Source organism: Betta splendens, chromosome 4, assembly GCF_900634795.4.
Source record: "Betta splendens chromosome 4, fBetSpl5.4, whole genome shotgun sequence".
NCBI lineage: Eukaryota > Metazoa > Chordata > Actinopteri > Anabantiformes > Osphronemidae > Betta > Betta splendens.
The window spans coordinates 16814802-16834235 of NC_040884.2; the positions used below are offsets into that span (position 1 = coordinate 16814802).

The 19434-nt window shown below is 43.5% G+C and overlaps 1 protein-coding gene across 4 annotated transcripts in view; it reads left to right on the plus strand.

Annotated features, from left to right (window-relative positions):
* The window catches only part of stau2 (staufen double-stranded RNA binding protein 2), a 49917-nt gene that overhangs the window by 7848 nt on the left and 22635 nt on the right, over positions 1-19434 (plus strand). For all 4 annotated transcript variants that reach the window (XR_008694350.1, XR_008694349.1, XM_029146211.3 and 1 more), the window contains exons 6-12: positions 3720-3879; positions 6536-6643; positions 11748-11960; positions 12054-12191; positions 12658-12786; positions 13743-13800; positions 17421-17791. Coding sequence is in view for 2 of the 4 variants with exons in the window: in XM_029146211.3 (XP_029002044.1) it covers positions 3720-3879; positions 6536-6643; positions 11748-11960; positions 12054-12191; positions 12658-12786; positions 13743-13800; positions 17421-17791 (1177 nt within the window). In the remaining 2 variants the exon portion in view is untranslated. The remainder of the gene's footprint in view (positions 1-3719; positions 3880-6535; positions 6644-11747; positions 11961-12053; positions 12192-12657; positions 12787-13742; positions 13801-17420; positions 17792-19434) is intronic.

Here is a 19434-nt window from a genome sequence, read left to right on the forward strand (position 1 = left end):
GTTTGACTTTGTGTAATGGGCACGGCGGTGCTGTCTCTGCATCCAAACCACCCTGCAGCTCGAAAATCTGCGCTTTGAGGACATCTCAGCGTGCTGTGCTGTACATTTTAGTTTGTGTGCCTTTAACATCTGGTATCTGAGCAGACTTAACAAAAGCAAAATGAGGAGGACATGTGAATAATTTCTGTTTCAGCTCCAGCAAACTAACGTTCTGTGCTTATGTGTCATTAAGAGCCTTTTTTTTAATCCCATGAATTACAACCTCTGAAGACTGGTTGAAATCACCTTAACTTTTTGACTTTTATTTCTACTATTGGACAAAATATTGCTTAATGAGCAAATATGACCTAACAAATCATTTAATACGTTTGAAAGCACTTATCCTCCAACACAATAGATGTGCTTCCATGTGGATTAATGGTTTCAAAGTGGGTGTTTTGAGCACTGTGTTTACTTGACTACATGGATTGTTTTCTTACACCACTATGTATTTTTCTACATTAACAATTGCGTGAGGCAGAAGGGAAGGAAGGCAATCACTGATGGACTCTGGGAATGAAGTATGGATGATGGGAGGGAGAGAAAACAACTAAAGGTCTGGCAGGAGATTGGAAGAAAGTGCAGCTGGTGGAAGAGTGAGGCTGTCCAAGTTTTTTTTCCTTCCAATTTTCTGTCACCCTTTTGTGTGTGTGTGTGTGTGTGTGTGTGTGTGTGTGTGTGTGTGTGTGTGTGTGTGTGTGTGTGTGTGTGTGTGTGTGTGTGTGTGTGTGTGTGTGTGTGTGTGTGTGTGTGTGTGTGTGTGTGTGTGTGTGTGTGTGTGTGTGTGTGTGATACGTACAACCATCTGTGTTTGCGTGTGTGACTCTGTGATGCTGGAAGATAAAGTGGGCAAATACACTCCCCCATTCATGTCTTGTTCTTTCTGTCTTTTGTTAACCGTTGCTGTAGTAGAATACATGGAAACCTTTCCCATTGCTTGTAGCAATGTCATTTCTTCAACGCTGCTGTTATTGTTGAAAGCTGAATGGCACCATTGATTGCAGTACCAAGCTAATGTTATCCTGAAGCACTCTTTTACTACACGTGCATGCCGTAGCTGCAGTTCACCACAATCACTAACCAGGCAGATTACACCAGCTTCACACTAACTGTAAATAACATGCCTAATCTAAAATATTAAAATAAAGAATAGGAATTCATTGCTCGCTACCTGATTCCTCATCACTGGCTTTTGTGTGTGGCTCAGAAACGTTTGGCTTTTGAAGTATGTGTCTTTAAATAATTATGTTGAAACTTCTAACTCCGGGCACGCATTAAAGGGAGCTGCTTGAAGCCTTCTCTCTTCAAAGTAAGATTTCTTTTCTGCTCCTTTGTCAGTCAACCTTGTTGCACTGATTCCTCGATGCCTTTTCTTCCCTTTCCTCTTACAGGCTTCACATCCTCTTGTCTCTCTCAAGGTCAAAGCAAATAATGAATGCTGAAGAAGGCTGGGTTAATCTCAACAGCGTGTGTTAATATTTGTGCATCTTAATTTTCATGCTGATGTGATTTTTCTCCCGTTTTTTGTCTGTGTGATTTTAGTGTGTGCATGTACTTGCCTTGGGTTCTTGTGTGTAAGCCACTACTTTCCCACGTTGTGGAACAGGGTCTCCCACAGGCCTCCCTTCATGTCTCTCTCTTTCTTTCCATCCCTCTTTCTCTCCCTACATTCTTTGCCTTTGTCTTCCGTGTCCCCCTCTCTCTCTCCCTCCCTCTCTCTCTCTCTCCCTCTCCTACTCTTTCTCTCTGCACCTGTACTGAGCACTGCAGCCCCAGCTGTTCCCATCCCGGCTCAGCGCTGTTGGCCTGGGCCCATGTTGCACTTGGCATGTCCATGAAGGGCCAGGCGGGCCCCACCCAGGGAAGGCTCCCATGGCCAGGAGAAGCTGAAAGCAAACGAATGAGACAAGGGCTGTGGGCTGGAGCAAAACCTGCTGGTCTGCAGTTTGGCACTAAAAAGCTGACTCACTAGGTCTGCGGGGCAAGGAAGAGATCACGAGAGCGTAAAGAATGGATGACATTCTCAGAAGAATGATGAACACGTTTAAGTTTTTACTGTTCGTGAAGAGGAAGCATTCCTGGCATTTCAGTGGGAACATCCCTGAAATTTCTTCGTTCAGCTTCAGGAGAACGTCATCAAACCTAATGGAAAATCCACATTGTTAGAGTTTATTTACTTAGCGTTTGCCAGATTCTGTCATTTGCAATGAGATTGCTGTAATTGCTGACAGCTGGAGAGGCCATAAACAAACCCAGGAGTTCAGTCATAATATCTGCAGCTTTTTTGTTGTTCTGGAAGCAAAACAGAAAGTGAGAGGACTTGAAAGAATGACACTGGTCTGTGGGGTAAGGTGACGCAAATGATGTCACCTCGTTACCTGTACTCTGTCCCCTCATTAGGAATGTTTGCACATTCTCAGACCTCATGTTATTCCACAACTATGACAAACTGTGATTAGGTTTGTTGGCTAGTGACATCATTACCCTGTCAGTACTCTCCAGTCGTACAGAAAGGCCTGAGCAATATCTTCATTTGTGACAAATGTGTCTTCCCACTTAGGTTGCTAAACTATTTCAACAACTGATTAATTGTGATGAAGTTTTGCGATCAGAGTGTCATTGTGAGTGTGGAAGCATGTTGGGGCTTTGAAGCGCCATTGTACAGCTTCGGCGTGCATGACATTAGAGAATACATGACTCACTGCAAGAGTTCAGTCGCTGAATGCATTAGTGTTTACAGAGGGGAGTGTATGAAGTGTAATAAAGAAGCTCTTATGCTGCTGTTGAATAGGCTCCTACACTTTGACATCCCTTCATTGAATTATGTGCACATGTGTGATTGGTTGTTGAACTTCTGGTGCATGGGTTTCTGGTCTTCCCTCTTCTCAGGTTCCTCTTATTTCTACATAAACTCAAGCAGTAACCGTCACGTCGTGGCTGCAGGGTGGTGTGAAACAGCTCACTGTGTTTATATATATATTAGTTGCATAACTATATACCTGATCTTTCTCTGCGTTTAAGTGAAGTATTTTGAACAAACATGAAAGTATTGAGTATGTTTTGGTGCCAGATCTGTTTCTGCGATCCATATGGGACCGACCACATGTGGTGGCTGCACGTCCTGACGAATTAAAGTTTTTACTGGCACTTAAGAAAGACGACAGGGAGACGGATATTAAAACTTCTCCAGTTAGCTTTCCCACTATTTCTCTTTGCTTGTCTGCAATTCAGCAGGCATTCTCAGCCATTCTGCCCCTGACCCAGGAGGGGGTATCGCACACGTGAACTTGCAGACCTCTAAATCTTCCCGGTGGCAGCTCAGTCCCGCTCTGTCAGTGCCCAAAGAAAGAGGGTAAAATCTATGTCCAGACCCAGAAGAAAGAGGGGAAGATATATATGTCCCTGCGCTTTGTTAGGCATCCCTAAGCTGAGAGCCAATAGCAAAACATCACTCAAGTGGTTGGCCAGCAGTCTATTGTGTAGTAATTGACCCTGATGAAGTGGCAGGCCTTTAATTTGGGAACAGTGGGGATTGATAACTTGGCTCAAAATGCATGGGCCCCTCCTTGCCTTACTTCTTACCTTTGTTTCTGTCGAACATAAATCTCGAAACAAATTATATAATAACATGTTGTTTTCAATCTAACGGCAGATATCTTTGCTGTTTCTGCTGATTCCAGGTACCATTATCCTGTTCCTAAGATCTTCTACGTGCAGCTGTCTGTAGGGAGTCATGAGTTTATTGGCGAGGGGCGCACCCGCCAAGCAGCCAGACACAACGCTGCCATGAAGGCCCTGCAAGCGCTGCGAAATGAACCCATTCCCAACCGGCCACCGCAGGTAAGCGCAAACATTTAACCTACAGTATTTAAAATGTTTACTAAATTAACTTCTCTCTGATCTTATTAGATTTGATTAGAAAAGTCTTCTGCTTTTGTGGCTCTGGACATTGTGCAAGTTAATAGCACCTTATATAAAAATACAGTGAAGCAAACCTGCAATCTTATTATATTTCTTTATCTTATTGCATCACTGCTATAAAATGAGAATAAATAAATATACAGTGATACAATACAATTCAAGGGCTCTCCTAATGTTTCAAATCATTTTGAATGTCATTCCACATTCTGAATATTTAGCGCTTAATTATGTCAAAAAAGTAATTCTACTGTGTAAACATAGTGAGTGACTAGGTGTGATAAGCTGCTGTCTGCACATATTTAATTAATTAAGCTTCTAGTTTCCACAAGCGCTGTTCTCTTTCAACTTGATGCCCTTCATTTGCTTCCTTAAAGGTCATTCTGTTCTCCTCTCAGTTTGTCGTCCAATTACTGCAACCTCACCCCTTCAACACTTTTGCCATCTTGTGCCTGCCTTCATCGTTTAGGACCGTTTTCTCTCCTCACCCCCTCTCCTGTGGACACTCTTCCCTTAATGAAAACCCAGGGTTTAGATTGCTGATCTGTTGATGCGCTTCCTGAAGGAGTTATAAAGGGCGTTATGCAGTGTTAAAACCATGACTGCTGTTAACATGAATACATAGACAGCTTTTATCAGATTGAATCCAAATCCTGCTCGTATCTAATTACTCTAATGTGACATTTAAGCAATGCAATCACAATAGTTTTACTTTGCCCTTGCAGGGGTGTATTTCTGTTCCTGTCCTTTTTTGTGTCTAGCCTACTCCCAGTGTCATTGTACCTCGAAGATTTCCCCCTAGGCATAGCTGTTAACTGTTGTTATCATCTCCCACCGGAAATCAAATTACCCCATATCCTGTCCACCTGGCATCGCCTATGGTTATTCAAACCACTTTGGCTCCTCTCACTCGCCTGATTCGCTGTCTTGTGGCGTCGGTCTTCATAAATGAGCTCTTTGTTCACTGCGCCTTCTGAGTCTTGTTTTACAAATTGAGCCACATTGTGTCTACGGTGTAAGTCTGTCATTCTGTTTCCACGTGAGTGTCTGTTCCTGCATGTGGAAATTTGCGGATGCCCTCGGGCGACAAGTGTTCATTTTCACTCTCATCTGTCAAACCTTTATTTTGAGGAAGATTACAGATAAATGCCAGTAATGTTTTAATTAGTGTGGTAAAGTAAAGCAGCAACATGTAACACTAGAAACCTCAATACACTTTGGACAGTTTCAGAGCTGGAAGGATTATTTTGAACATGCTGACTAATTCATTAATCTTGTCAGCGATATATTTTTTCAAATGAGAGATCTGGATCATTGTCCTCTAATAAATGTTACATCTATATTAACATTTATAGATTTTGTGAACAAGTGTGAATGTTTCACCTTCAGTTACACATAAAAAATAAAAATGCAGTGATTAGGAATTTAAATATTATAATTGCTGAAGACATAGTAAAGTATATTTTTAACGGACTGAACACAGGAAACCGTACACGCACCAATGTGAGGTGTTTCACCCCGGCACAGTAGGTACAGTACGGCTCCACTGTGAAATCCAAGAGATCTCGGTATGAATCACGCAGCATATCATGTCACACAATAAGAAACAGGGAGGGAGTGGAAGGAGCCCTGGAGGGAAAAGACCACAGCGATTCAGATTTAATCAGACAAAGAGCTGGACATGAGAAGATTAGGATCGAGACAGCGCACGGCATTCCCATAGACAACTGGCACCAGAAAGCCCCTTGTTGTACAGCTGATCTCCAAGGCGTGAACTACTGTAGGAATGAGTTTTTTTATAAGTGGAAGGGAGGGATAGCATGACCTTACTTCATTTGATTTAATCAAATTCCTATTTATGAATGGCTGAAAACTGTTGTCATAATATGATCAATATTTAATCTGCTTTCAAAATTCAATCATTCAAGACCTGTTACACAGACCCAATCCTCAGACCAGCGTCATCTGGTATCATGTCCAGAATTACGTCATAGTTTCCCGGGCACCAGTCTTGTGGGTTGTAAAAGCGAAACCTTTAACTCAACAATGTTGTTTTGTCTCTCTGACTCCAAAGGTATGTGGTTTTCCCAAAATCTGCTGGTGCTTTCCCACTACCCTTAATTATCCTTTCCCTTTGAGTCCTACCACATGACTGTATAATGACTAAATAAAAGCCATGTACAGTTTCTGTACAGATGGAGGACCACCACTCATGTCCTGAAACACTGAACATATGGTCTAATATCAGATAAGATCCATACACTGAAAACAGCTTGGTGAATGTCCACCCTCGAGGTGCGTCATTCTGAGAAGTGGCTTGATGTATGTCTCTGTTTTGGGCTAATTGTCTGTTATTTGTTGAAAACAACCGGTGAAGATAAACAGTACATTTACTTTCTATTTATAGAGGAATTCACCAATTCTATAATGAGTCACTAATCCAGCTTTAAATTTTATAAAATCGTTTGCATCAAAATGCTGTGTATCATATACATATACTTGATACGAGGCACAATATTACATTAGTTTTGGTTTATTCAATTTTTTGATGATTTTTGATGTGCATTCTTTCCCCTAGACCCCAGAGGAAACAGGGGAGCTTGAGGAAGGCACTGACGCTAGCAAATCAGAGATCAGCCTGGTTTATGAAATTGCCCTCAAGCGGAACTTGTCTGTCAACTTCGAGGTAAGAAAAATGTGGCAGATTGACTTTTTTAACCTGGTCACCCAGAGAGTTCAGGTTACCTGGATAATTACTGCAGGACATATTTGGTGTGTGTGCTGTACTGTAGTATCCTGGTTACTGTAAATCCAGTATTAAGCAGGTGAGTGACTGATTTATTAATTCAAACCTTTTTTGAGACAAGGCATCCTGCCCACTGTGTAATGAAATGATCCTAGATTTATTGGAAATGAGGATAAGGCATCACACTTGTGTGACGTGTGAGTAGTCATGACGTATTTTCAGTTTGGTTTCTTGGAATGCCACACTTCAGTGAGTATTACACAGACTAAGCGCTCATTAGCTTTGTGAAAAGATAACGCAGAGGAACATGGAGTCATACCGATAATCCCCTAATTATTATCAAGGGACTATGTAGTGTTCTACGTTTGTGTTCACCCAGTTTGCCTCATTTTTTGTGTGAGTCACGTTAGTCAGGGGTTGTTTGATGAGATCTAGTTGCATATTCTCAGTGAGTCAGCTGATAAGGTGCTGATTTGATTTTTTTCTTTCATTATAGTGAAGCTGTTGAAGAAATACATGCCTTTTGTTTCCTGTGCCTTTTGACATCACAGCATTTTAATACAGCTTACGGCATATTTAGCGTTTTACATACTGTATCTGTACGATTCTGAAATGAGAACTTTGGGGTTTGAACTGGAAATATCTATATAAAGGCATTAGAACCTTAGAGGTAACAATAGATGCATTTCAGTTTGTGTGTTCAGCTGTTTTATTCATTTAGTTTTACAGGACATTGTTGAGGGTCAGTCAAGGAGGCAGGGACGTTACCACAGATCCTGGAGAATAATTGAGGCAATCAATACAAAATAATAGAAACTGAAATTGCTTTACTTTACATTCTTACTCAGGTTTTCTGTTTACATCTCTCTTGCAGGAGAGATCTCTATCTCAGTAAAATTACATAATTAATATAGGTCCAGCTGCTGAATATCAAATCGCCAAATTACCTTAATTTCAATACATTACAATAATAAGTGTTTCCAGCTGCAGATGATCAGACTAAACTAGCTTCACTCTAGTGCTAGAGCAGATGTTAGACTTCAAAGTTTTTGCATGTTTGTTGAGCAATTTTTCACACACCTGCAGCTGATTGTGACTTAGCTGCATTTTTCCAGCATTTCATTACTGGGCGTTTATTGCTCTGTAATAACAACTTTATTAATTGATATTAAAGCAACTTCAGCCCGCAGCTCATCCTCACATGATCAAACATGTCAAACATGACTGATTGAGGTTTGTTGTAGGGTATGAATTTACACAGATATACAAAGTATGTAAACTTTTGTTCATTCCCATCGAGTTTAAAATCCATCATGATTTGACCATTACAGGAAATTAGGCCCTTTCCGCATTAACATGCCTGCGGTTGCTGCATATTCTTATTCACAGCTGCTTCTGGGAAAAGTGGAGGGTTGGTGACCTTGATAAACTCAGCTGTGAGCAGCCCGGTGCTGCTACAATCTCCCGCTGGTATTTTTCAGTGGAAAACACACAGGCTGGCTGCTCGCTCTAGGTCTGTGTTTTGCTTAGCAGGGATATAGAGAAAAAGGGGAATCCTGTGATTACTTCCATTGGAGCCCCTGCGCCTAACTAATGTGTCCTTACATGACCAGCTGGTTCAGTCCTCCTTGGTTTTCAACATATTTTAGCTGAGTCATACAATGCTCGCTCTCTGTTTCTGCACTGTGCCAGAAACAAGGGAGGCTCAGTTTACTTTGTGTACCCCCTCCCTTCCACCACTGAATCTCTCCCTTCAATCTCCATTACCATTACTCCATAAAATCACACACAGGGCAGTCAGGAGGTAATGTTCCATTTTACTCCCCTTTATTATTTGTTCAGAAGCGCATTTGCTCACTGGAGCGTCACATGGATATCCTTCGTGGAACTGCTATTAATAATACCATACAGTTAAATCTGGATGGATGTGATTCATCATCTCTCAGCTGTTGGTCACTGTCAGCAATTACTCTACTTTCATTTTAGTAATTTCACGTTGCTTTTTAAAATCTAACCATGTCCAGGCTAATGTAAATCAGAAACTACTCTGCATGCACCTTCTCCCTCGTTTTTTTTAATTCACCTGTCTGTTTATATTTTTGTCAACACCCAGTAGTTTATTTCAGATTCACAAGGAATGATTTTTGTGCCTCCATTCTAGTGTTTTAAGTTTTTAATATTTTCTCTAAAGCAGATAATTTTAATAACTTAACATTCTAAAATGCCTTAACAGTCACTCTTTTAGGACACAACACATTTTAATCTCCCCCTCACGCTTTCCAGCAGATTCGCTTTCATCCTCCGTCAGCTTGTTGTGTGCAGTATGCTCACTTGCTGCCACTATGCTGTGGCTGAGGACCAAGTGTGAATTACATGCTTCTATGGGTCTGATTTTGCCAATTGGATCCATTACATTAAAACTCAATAAACAGTCTTTGGCTTCACCTCCTGTCTTTCACATGTCTGTTCCGATTCACTCATAGTAACTGAACTCCCACACCTCAGACTAGTCAAAAAAGTATTTAGCGCACTCATAGTGCACACATGTGATGATGCATTCATACATCCTACACAAAACCGTAACACCGTCTCTCATGCGATGTCTTTCACAGCAGCCATGTTTTCCCATCATCTCATATCTTACCTCACTGCGGCATAAAATTACAAATGAGTCACTTGTAGCTTGAGTGTCTGTTTTCCTATCCTGCAACGATGAGGGTCGCTGCCACCCTGAGAGCCCGTTGGCTCATTTAATCCCCCCATCAGGCAATATCTAACAGATGTCTGCATCAAAGAGCAACCAATATATAAATCACAGCCTGTGTGCTGGATCAGAGGCTCCATTTCCAAGGAGGACACAAGAGAACAGTGTCCAGGCCAAGAACCGCCCATCTTAGAAGAAACAGCTTCCCTCAGGGCTTGTCCATCCACCACGCACCACAAAAGAGCTTTTCTTCTGTCTACCAGTCCACGGCATTGTCCTTCATTGCTCCCATAGCCTCTGAGTCAAGAGCACCTGAGGTCTCGCATGCACGGAACATCAGACTGCTCAGGGTATTAATGTCCCCATGAGATGCTGAAGAGAAGACCTCCCATGATTGAAAAAGTAGAGATAAAGACACGAGATGAGATAGGAACACTGAACGTCCACGAGTTCCTATGTACAACCTGATCCTTATTGTTAGGTGGGAGTTGGGTGTGTTAGTCTGTTTGTTTGCATGTCTGTGTGTGGCAGTGCGTGGAAATGAATGGAAGTGTTGAAATCCCATCGGCATGGTGCAGATCCTGTGTCGTCTGCCAGGAGACTGACTGCAGTTTGTCTGCCGCCACTCCGGGCCAAGAGTGTGCGACATCTGTGCACAGATGCACTTCGTCTCAGACTCGCAGTCGACTGTTTCTTACACTGATAGAGGCCATGTTCAATTCCTTCTGTTTTAAGTTAAAAGGTCACTTCTTAACAAATGAAGCAATAATAGTACTGTAATCATTTATATCTTCGGGGTTTTGTACCAGTATGATCTTTAGCAGTTGAAATGTCAGTAATGTTTCTATCTCACTGTACTTGCTCAGTAACAAACATATAAATGTGCACCACTTCAGAAAACGCTTGAGTGATGTATTCCTTCACATTTTTAGCTGTCGACGAGACACATTTACTACTTGCTTCTTATAGCTGCGCTTTACTCCCAAGTCTGCGCTTTTACTCCTAAGTCTTATAACCCCAGCTGACGTTAACTGACACCAACACTGAAATGAACACACTTCAGAAACGAGGCGTGTTCATTCACATCGACTTTCCCTGGGTTTAAGAAGCTGCCACATTACATTGATGAGCGAGACCAGAGCACATCCTCAGGGAGGGTTGAGTGTTTGGCTGTCGCTGGCCTGGACAGTCAGTGCTCCAAGGCCTCCCTGACAAACATCAGAACATATGATGTACTTGTTGGACAGTATGTTGACAGCAAACACGGGTCCAGTGTCAGCCTGCATAACAAGATCATCCTGCAAGATGAACAGTTGGGATAGAAGACCGAGTATAGGCATACGGTGCAGTGTTCTGTAAGTCTTGTGAGCTGAGATCTGTAGTTTAGTTTCTGAGTAACTCCAATAAATAATTTAATTGTGTTTCATGATTTGGACTTGTTTGACCATTTTACTTTTATTAAACCAAACATGAGTCAGTGTAGTGTTTCAGGGAAGCGGCCTCTGCACTCATTGTTCTCTGTATTCTTTGTGCCTGGTATTAGTTTGTGTTGATGTGTAAAGCATTAGAGGGCTGTTCGGCGTTCCGCTTATCGTTTTAATCAGTTGTATTGGTCAGTGGGTTTAAACGAGCTATTTCTAGATTGCATGTGATTGCTTCAATTTGTGCTGTCTGCACCACAAATTGGACTCGTGTAAGGGAGGACGCGGGAAGGGAGGGCTTGGGAGCATTCAAAGAAACGCTTGCACACAATCGCTACAGCGGAAGGACGAGGGGAAAAGTCAGCAGGCTGAAAACGTGCCCGCATTTGTTGAAACACTATGTTGGAATTGAGAAAGTGCGTGAAACCTAATTCTTCCTCTGCTGTGTTTTCCTAAATAAGGCTGGGGCGAACCCCACATGCTACACACACTGTTCTCGGTCGTCACAGGAAGTAGACGTGATTGTAGAAGCATGACCTAACGCCAGCCGGTGTTTGTTTTAGGTCTCCCAGGTGACCAGAGGCTGGAGGAAGGAAACTGAGCCTTCATGACCAGAGACTGTCATTTAGGAACATTTTACTCTTCATATGTGTGTTTGCACGTCAGCGAGTGCATGTTCTGTATGTGTATAACACACGCATATGGGTGGGTCGCACTGGGACCATCGACAGCAGATGTTATGGACCACCTGGTGTAACTGCTTACAAAGCTCACTGCACACACTCCCCTCATATATCATGCAGAGCTGTAACACTTGCACGTGTTCATTTTTGTGTTTTTGCCTTTCCTGCGTCCTATTATTGTGTGAAACGCGCTACATAACAAACTTTACCGGCGATGTCCCGTTTTGTGTCACCAGGTGTTGAAGGAGAGCGGCCCCCCACATATGAAAAGCTTCTTGACCCGAGTCACGGTGGGGGAGTTCTCGGCGGAGGGCGAGGGCAACAGCAAGAAGCTCTCCAAGAAGCGCGCTGCTCTGTCCATCCTGCAGGACCTAAAGAAGCTACCTTTCATCCCCACTGTGGAGAAACCCAAGACCCACTACAAGAAACGTACCAAGACCATCCTCAAGGTACTGAATCTGACGTCATTCATTTATGAAGGCACATATTTAATGAGTTAGGCTTAGGAGACAACTTTGACCAGTTTCTTAATTTCCTTCCAGACAGGACCAGAGTATGGCCAGGGCATGAACCCGATCAGCCGCCTGGCACAGATCCAGCAGGCCAAGAAAGAGAAGGAGCCCGAATACCTGCTGCTCTCTGAGAGGGGAATGCCTCGACGTCGGGAGTTCATCATGCAGGTGGGTTTCTTTAACCGTGAATGAAGCAGTAAAACGTCATTAATTTTGTGAAATGCAGTTAAATCAGCACAGATGATTAATCTTTACAGCCGTGTTGTGGAATTGTCGTTCAGTTATGTTTACCAGCTTGCATCTTAAGGGCACAGTCTGAATAAGGGTTGACAGTTCACATGCTTTGGCTTCCAGCATATTTTTGTCTGTTTAAATAACATAATAATGTCTGATATCTGCTTAAAGTCTGTGCGGACAGAGTTAATGTTTAGCAGCGCTCAAAAACAAACACTTCACTCCTCAATATAAATTTCATTTGCTACCCTGGCCAAAAAAGAAGAGCAAAGTGTCTTCTAGCTGGAAATTGTGATTAATACAAGGCTTATTCTCTGCTTAGACCCGGTCACATTTAGATATTCATATGCAAATCTGCAACCATTTCCATTTATGTGCAAATGTTCGTGTCTCTGGACAGGTGAAAGTAAACAGCGAAGTCGCCACGGGGATAGGACCCAACAAGAAGGTGGCCAAGCGCAACGCTGCCGAGACGATGCTGCTTCAGCTGGGATACAAGGCTTCCACTGTCGCTCAGAACCCCACCGAGGTACGAACGCTTTATTACCATGTCTTTTTACCAAAGAAATGTGCAGAGTAGATGCCTCTGGTGCTGGTGGCAGTCTGTGGGTACTTACACAGCTCAGTCCCAGAGGCCTGCATACAGTAACACCCCCTGACGCCGCCCTTATTTTGTCTGTGCGCATATCTCATCTCTCTGTGCTGTAGTCCTGCAGGAGAAACTGATACTGGGTTGATTCTAGGGTTTATTATGAATCCCAGTGCCGCTGACATGTTATATAACCTGTTTGGTGTTTTGCTAGCAACTATTGATTGCTATCATCGTCACGCACCTCTTTGATTTTATGCTCAGGGGAACAGATTCCGATAGGGATGATGTTATATAACCAGACTCTCCCTGAAGAGCTCATCAATTTGCTGCCGCATACAGTTTATCATATGCAGACGTCCATACCATAATGCAATGCTGTCAGAAGTAAAGTAGAATCATTCTAGAAACGTCAGTACAGTTTATGAACAGTAATTCAGAGACATTGGTGTGTGCAGTGTCTTACAGCTGTATATACATCTACCTGAGCTAGATGGTCTTGTTCTCTTTAGATTCTTGGACAACCCAGACTTTGACAGGATGACCATCATCAGTGTGCCAAGCTACAGTTTTGTAGGTTAGGGTGTCTGTGTCTCCACACAAATCGTTTCCTTTTCTGTTTCCCCTGTGTGTTTTGTAAATGAGTGAGTTTGTGCAGGATGACACACAGAAATAACGCGTTGTATTCAGGCCTTTCTAGGTCCTGAACACTGACAACCCCCCTAATTAAGTAGCTAGCTTAGATAGACACAAGGCTCCTTAAGCATCCTTTCTGTCAGCGCTCGTCTCTTTGTGGCTGAAACAGAAGGAAGGAACTTGTCTGACATGCGTGAAGAAGCTGCCTGTTCAAGAATCTATATCTCTCTTACCTCCTCCTCCTCTCCTCATCACTACAGATGGACAACAAAGGCTGGAACGGACAAAAGGCGCCATTTACTGAAGCGACAAGTAACAGTGAGTATCCGCACGTCTCCCTTTGTCTGTGTCCATTTCCTTCTCCTCCTCCTCTCCAGCTCCCCATTGCTCCCTCATCCCGAAGGTGCTTTTAGTCGGCGAGATGGCCCGGCGTTTAATCTCTGTGACTGCTCAATGGGCCTCTGACTGTCAGCTTAATTGGCCGTGCGTCCTCGTGGGGAGCCTGCAAATTTGGGCGCATTCACACTGGCTTAGAGGGCCAACAAACTGAGGCCCGCTGGGGAGTCCCCCCTCTGCCTTCCTGTGCAAAAAAGACATAGCATTTCAGTCAGGATTAAGACACACACACACACACACACACACACACACACACACACACACCTTCCTAATCCTACGCACAAGGAGGGACAAAGTCCATGATGAGACATGATGTGTATTGTAAGATTTATATAAAGTAATAGCTGTATGTGTCCTGCACATGCAAAACACTGAAACTTTAAGCTACCTTCAAGTAGTAATTTTGTGGTCAAGGTTCATAAAGTTAATAAAATCCCTCCTAGTTTCTGATATCTCCAGAACAAACCTTTCAGGCACTTTTCACTTATGTTGCATTTATTTCTATTCTTGGCTTTGAGCGTGTCTTTGGTCTCCTGCCATTCCCACTAATAGTTTATCTCACACTCAGCATGAGGCTTAACTGTCTGCTAATTACCTCTTTAAAGTTGCCCAAACCACACAACAGTCACACGATGCTGAATAATCTGTAAATAATGTTTATTGCATAAACACTATTTACAACTCTCAGATGCAGCTGGTCTCAGTTTTCTCCGTGTGTGCGTGTGTGATTTGTGATTTTTTTTTTTTCTGAATGAAAGATGTTTCTGGTTTGTCTGTTGAAAATAGCCAAATTAGTTTGCAGAATTGCAACATACTCTTACAGTAATTCTGTTACCATAGTTAAACATTTTTAATGTGATAAACAGTGGTGATTAGAGCAGCAAAACACACTTAACACCAGCAGCATGGAACGGTCTGTCCTCAATCATCTGTGTGTTGTCACGACGTCTTGTAGATATTTCCAATTCAATATCTTCAAAGTAGTCGACGCATGACGTTTAAAAGATAGTTCTTGCTATTTTGACTGGATCCGTGTCTCTGCATCAGTCTGCAAAATGTCTATGAAAACAACCAACTTCAACATTCTACGGTGACGCGGGCTCTTCACAGTGGGGAAGTGTTCAATAGAGCTGTTCGATCCTCCCAGAGTGGACGTTCCAGTGACTGAATTGAAACGTGCCCACACAAGTTAGATGAGACTAAACAACAACAAGAACATACTCCTGCAAGCACTGGTTGCATATGGTTCAGTGTGTGCAGGTTTTCTCTGCCCCGTGTGAGCTGTGGGATGCAGTACGACAACAAACAGGGTGGCTTAGAGACGGGAAGGGAGCATATAAAGCAAGAAGAAGTAGTAGTAAGAGTACTTTTCTCCCTTTATTCCCATGGGTTTTTCTACAGGGCTTTTCACTCAGGTTGCCACATTTCATTTCCTGCTGTGTATACGTCTGCGTGTGTGTGTGTGTGTGTGTCTGCGTGAGCTATGTGAAGGTCTTGCTCCACCGTGGTGATTTATAGTGGTGGGCTCTGGCCCTATCTGTTTTTGATCAGTCTCATGCTTGGCTCTGGCTTCCCTCCAGCGCTCCCCTGGCCCACCGGACGCCGAGCCTGGGTGGGACCCCTCCAAACTGCCTGGAACCCACACCACAAACACACTCGCTGCCTTGCTCCCACTCTGCGTACACAGTTTCACAATCGCCGTCCAACATCCTCGCGCACAAGCGCACGCGGTCGCACTTATTTGTTCGCTCTCGCTGCCTCTGCCCCCTTTTGTCTCACTCCTGCTCTTCCTTGCTCTCACGCCCTCGCTCGCCTTGCGAAACCGGCTTCAAGCACTCCGTCGCATGCGAGCGCCCTCACGTTTGTCACATCATTCAATGCTCCCCTTCTGTATCAGCTGGTGATGTCACATTGGCTAACACCTTTTTAGTTTTGGTGGAGCTTTATTCAGAATGCACAAGCCTGTGAGTCCTACTTGTGTAAATTATAATCAAAGTTGTCATCGGGGTTGGGAGGGGGGAAAGAATCCTAGCTGTTGTGTCATTGCTGGCACAGAGCCGTTTATTGTAGTATAAGAAATAAGTTCTGGATTTCAGTGCCATTTACTTCGTCTTTATTGTTCATAATGGGAAATACTGGCTGCAGGTTCCCTGAAATCTTTGACTGGAGTATGCTCAAGCTGTGTGTGTGTGTGTGTGTGTGTGTGTGTGTGTGTGTGTGTGTGTGTGTGTGTGTGTGTGTGTGTGTGTGTGTGTGTGTGTGTGTGTGTGTGTGTGTGTGTGTGTGTGTGTGTGTGTGTTGGACTTATAACAAACCTATAACAATTGCTTCGTCCTCACGACTTCTGCTTTGTCTTCAAGTTAGACATAGCTGGGGAATGTCCTTGTCCCACAAAGATAAAACCAGGAGTGTGTGTGTGACGGATGGTAATGTTAAGTCAAACAGGAAGTGGCCTGTCACTCATGCGCTCACTCCAGCACTTTCTCCCAGCTGCTGGTCTGTACGCACACACACACACACACACACACACACACACACACACACACACACAAACAAGCCCAGGTTCACAGACACATACACAGCTGGTCTTCCTGTCACCAGCGACCTTGTCTAGGCTCTGGAGGTTCTGTACTGTATGTTTTTTTTAGATCTACCCGTCCCCACCTCTTCCGTCTGAACTCATCCTTCTCACTTATCCTTTCGTTTTTACCCTTTACCTTTTTTTTTCTTTACCCTTTCCTCTTCCAGACCTTCATTTTCACATTTGTGCTGCTTCACTGTGGTATCTCGTTCTTACACCTGTCACGACCATTTCACAGCAGTGATGTCAGAGTGCAAGAAGCCAACATATACAAAGAAATATATCCGAATGCTCCGGATTGGAACATGGTCTCGGAGCACTGTTGCCTTAGCAACGTTCCTTCAACAAGAGGCAGCACACACCAGAGTTGCAGAGGTTCTAGTCAACTGAGCACAACTGAGGTGCTTCAGCCTCTGATCTAATTCACTCAGGAGCTTTCCTCAAGACACCAGTATTTCCTTAAAAGAGCCTTGATCTGAGGCCGGACCTGCTGCAGAGCTCTGACACGCATGCGTTTGCTCTACTGTTTCCCATCAAGGATGAAGTCATAGCCGCTCTGTTGATATTGGTGGATGCTCTGTTTGTGTCTGTGTGTTTGTAGGAGAGAGGCTGTGTGTGTTTCCCGGCAGACACTTTGATAGTGCTCAGAGCTGCCAAACCACATGAAACTGTCATCTACGTTTGGTGATGGAATGCCAGCTTGGGATCTAGCACACATGGGGATACACACATGCATGCACACACACACTGTGACATAGTTGGTAGTGTACAGGCACAGGATTGAAGTACTGTATGTGTAGCTTTGATCAACAATCATCTCTTCTCTATGAATCTCTTTTTCCATCTCTCTACAATTTGATTAGTTTCATTATACAACCCTGATTTTAAGCTTTCCTTCTTCTAAAATGTCATCTAAATCTCCATTTCTTTTTACCCTCCCTCCCTTTCTTTTCCCATGCAGCCCAGAAAGGCCTTCTCCACCTGAGCCCTGATGTCTACCAGGAGATGGAGGCCAGCAGGAAGCAGGGGAGCAGTGCTCAAGGCCCTGGTGGCGGCGGCAGCAGCAGCAGCAGTTCAGTCAATTACATAACATCCAAAGACATGGGACCTTGCTCTGCCCCGCTGCCACCAGGACACCCTCCATACTACAGTAGCTCGGCCTCTTCACCCAGTCCAACCGCTACAATGGCCAGGGAGCTGCTGCTTAATGGTCAGGCCCCCACAGCTGATGCCTCCATTCCCATAAAGGGGAAGACCCCAGCCCTGACCTGTGGGGTCTCTGTGCAACCTGCACAGCAGCTGGACTACCTGGCTCGCATTCAGGGATTCCAGGTAAGTGCAATGGACCTGCAGGGCTATACTGGATATCCAAAACCTGTAAAAGTCCCGAAAATTTAGCAGTGCTGGGACTGAAGCTCACAGGTGCTTTGGTCATTGTTGGTGAAAGACAACCCCGTTTTAATTAGCGCACACCAATCTACAGCGCGCATCATACCACAGATGCCTGCAGATGCTTTTTATCAGTCTGAGCGAAAACATTTTATCTTAACCTGCCTTTGTTATTGTGTGTGTGTGTGTGTGTGTGTGTGTGTGTGTGTGTGTGTGTGTGTGTGTGTGTGTGTGTGTGTGTGTGTGTGTGTGTGTGTGTGTGTGTGTGTGTGTGTGTGTGTGTGTGTGTGTGTGTGTGTGTGTGTGTGTGTGTGTGTGTGTGTGTGTGTGTGTGTGTGTAACCTGAGAGAGCTCTGCTAGCTGGCCAAGCCCAAACACACACAGTAGGTTCTGTTTAGTGGAAATGGTTCATCTGAAAAGTTAGAATTTCAGATTTAATTTCCATTCCCATACTTTACATAACATGGAATGTAAAGATTCTCTAGAGGTTTCCGAGAGTCAATACACAAACAACCATCAATGCACCCATGTATTTCTCTCTGTGTATTAAGTTAAGCAGGGAATCCAGGCTGTAATTGAGACATGAAGACAATATGTGTTCAATGAGGGTTCATGTGGGTCTGTAATGAGATCCTCTGTTTGCCGACACAGCCATGTTAGACTTCTAAGTCTTATGCATTCTTATGTGTTCCTTTTTTCCTGTGGGATAAAACGCCACACATTTTAGATGCTGCAGCCAAAAACTGCACGTTTTCAGTGATCACGTAATGCGCTGCTTCGTGTTGGCAGCTTTCTTTTGACCACACTTAACAAAAATCACTCGCATGAACAGCAAGATTTTCTTGTAATTTGATAATAATCCTCTGCTCTGATTAGCAACTTTCTTGTAATCTAATTATGTCATCCAAGTGAGCAGATTACAGTGACTGTCCAGTGCTGCATTAAAAGCACACACTGAGGACTTTCTCATAGTGTCTGTTTCATCCATCCAACTCCACACAGACTTACCTGCTAAGCACTTCTTTTGATTCGATTGGAAAATGGCCTCTGGTGGAAGCTCTAGCTGGATAAGCAACAGTGTGTTGTACTCGCGCCAGCTCGGAGCAAGCATGCTGGCACTTAGAGCAGTGTGTTTATATGTGTGTGTGTTTCCTATTAATTTGGCTGGCGTGTAGTTGGCACGGTGGGTATATATGCTGGAAGTAGGGCAGAAACAAAGAAGCAGGAGGTAATAGACAACACATGGACCAAGGATAAATTACTGAGAGCTACATAAAAGATTCCTCCTTTTTATCTGTCTACATCTCACTTTGCTTCCTGGTGGTTTAATATTATTATGATTTCTGTTTTTTCTGCACGTCTCTCACAAATGCCTTCACGTGTTCTAATTTTTCTTATTGTTTAATGAATTGGCTCAGCATCACAGTCGCCTGTTGCCGTTTTTTTTGTGACAGTTACCAGATAGTCTCCGGTTTTTTAACTCTTTTTTTTTTTTACAAGATCTTCGATTATTATCTAATAATTTCTGTGCAGCCGTGGTACAAACCCGATCTGAAATAAATGTGTCACTGATTTATTTTCCGTCA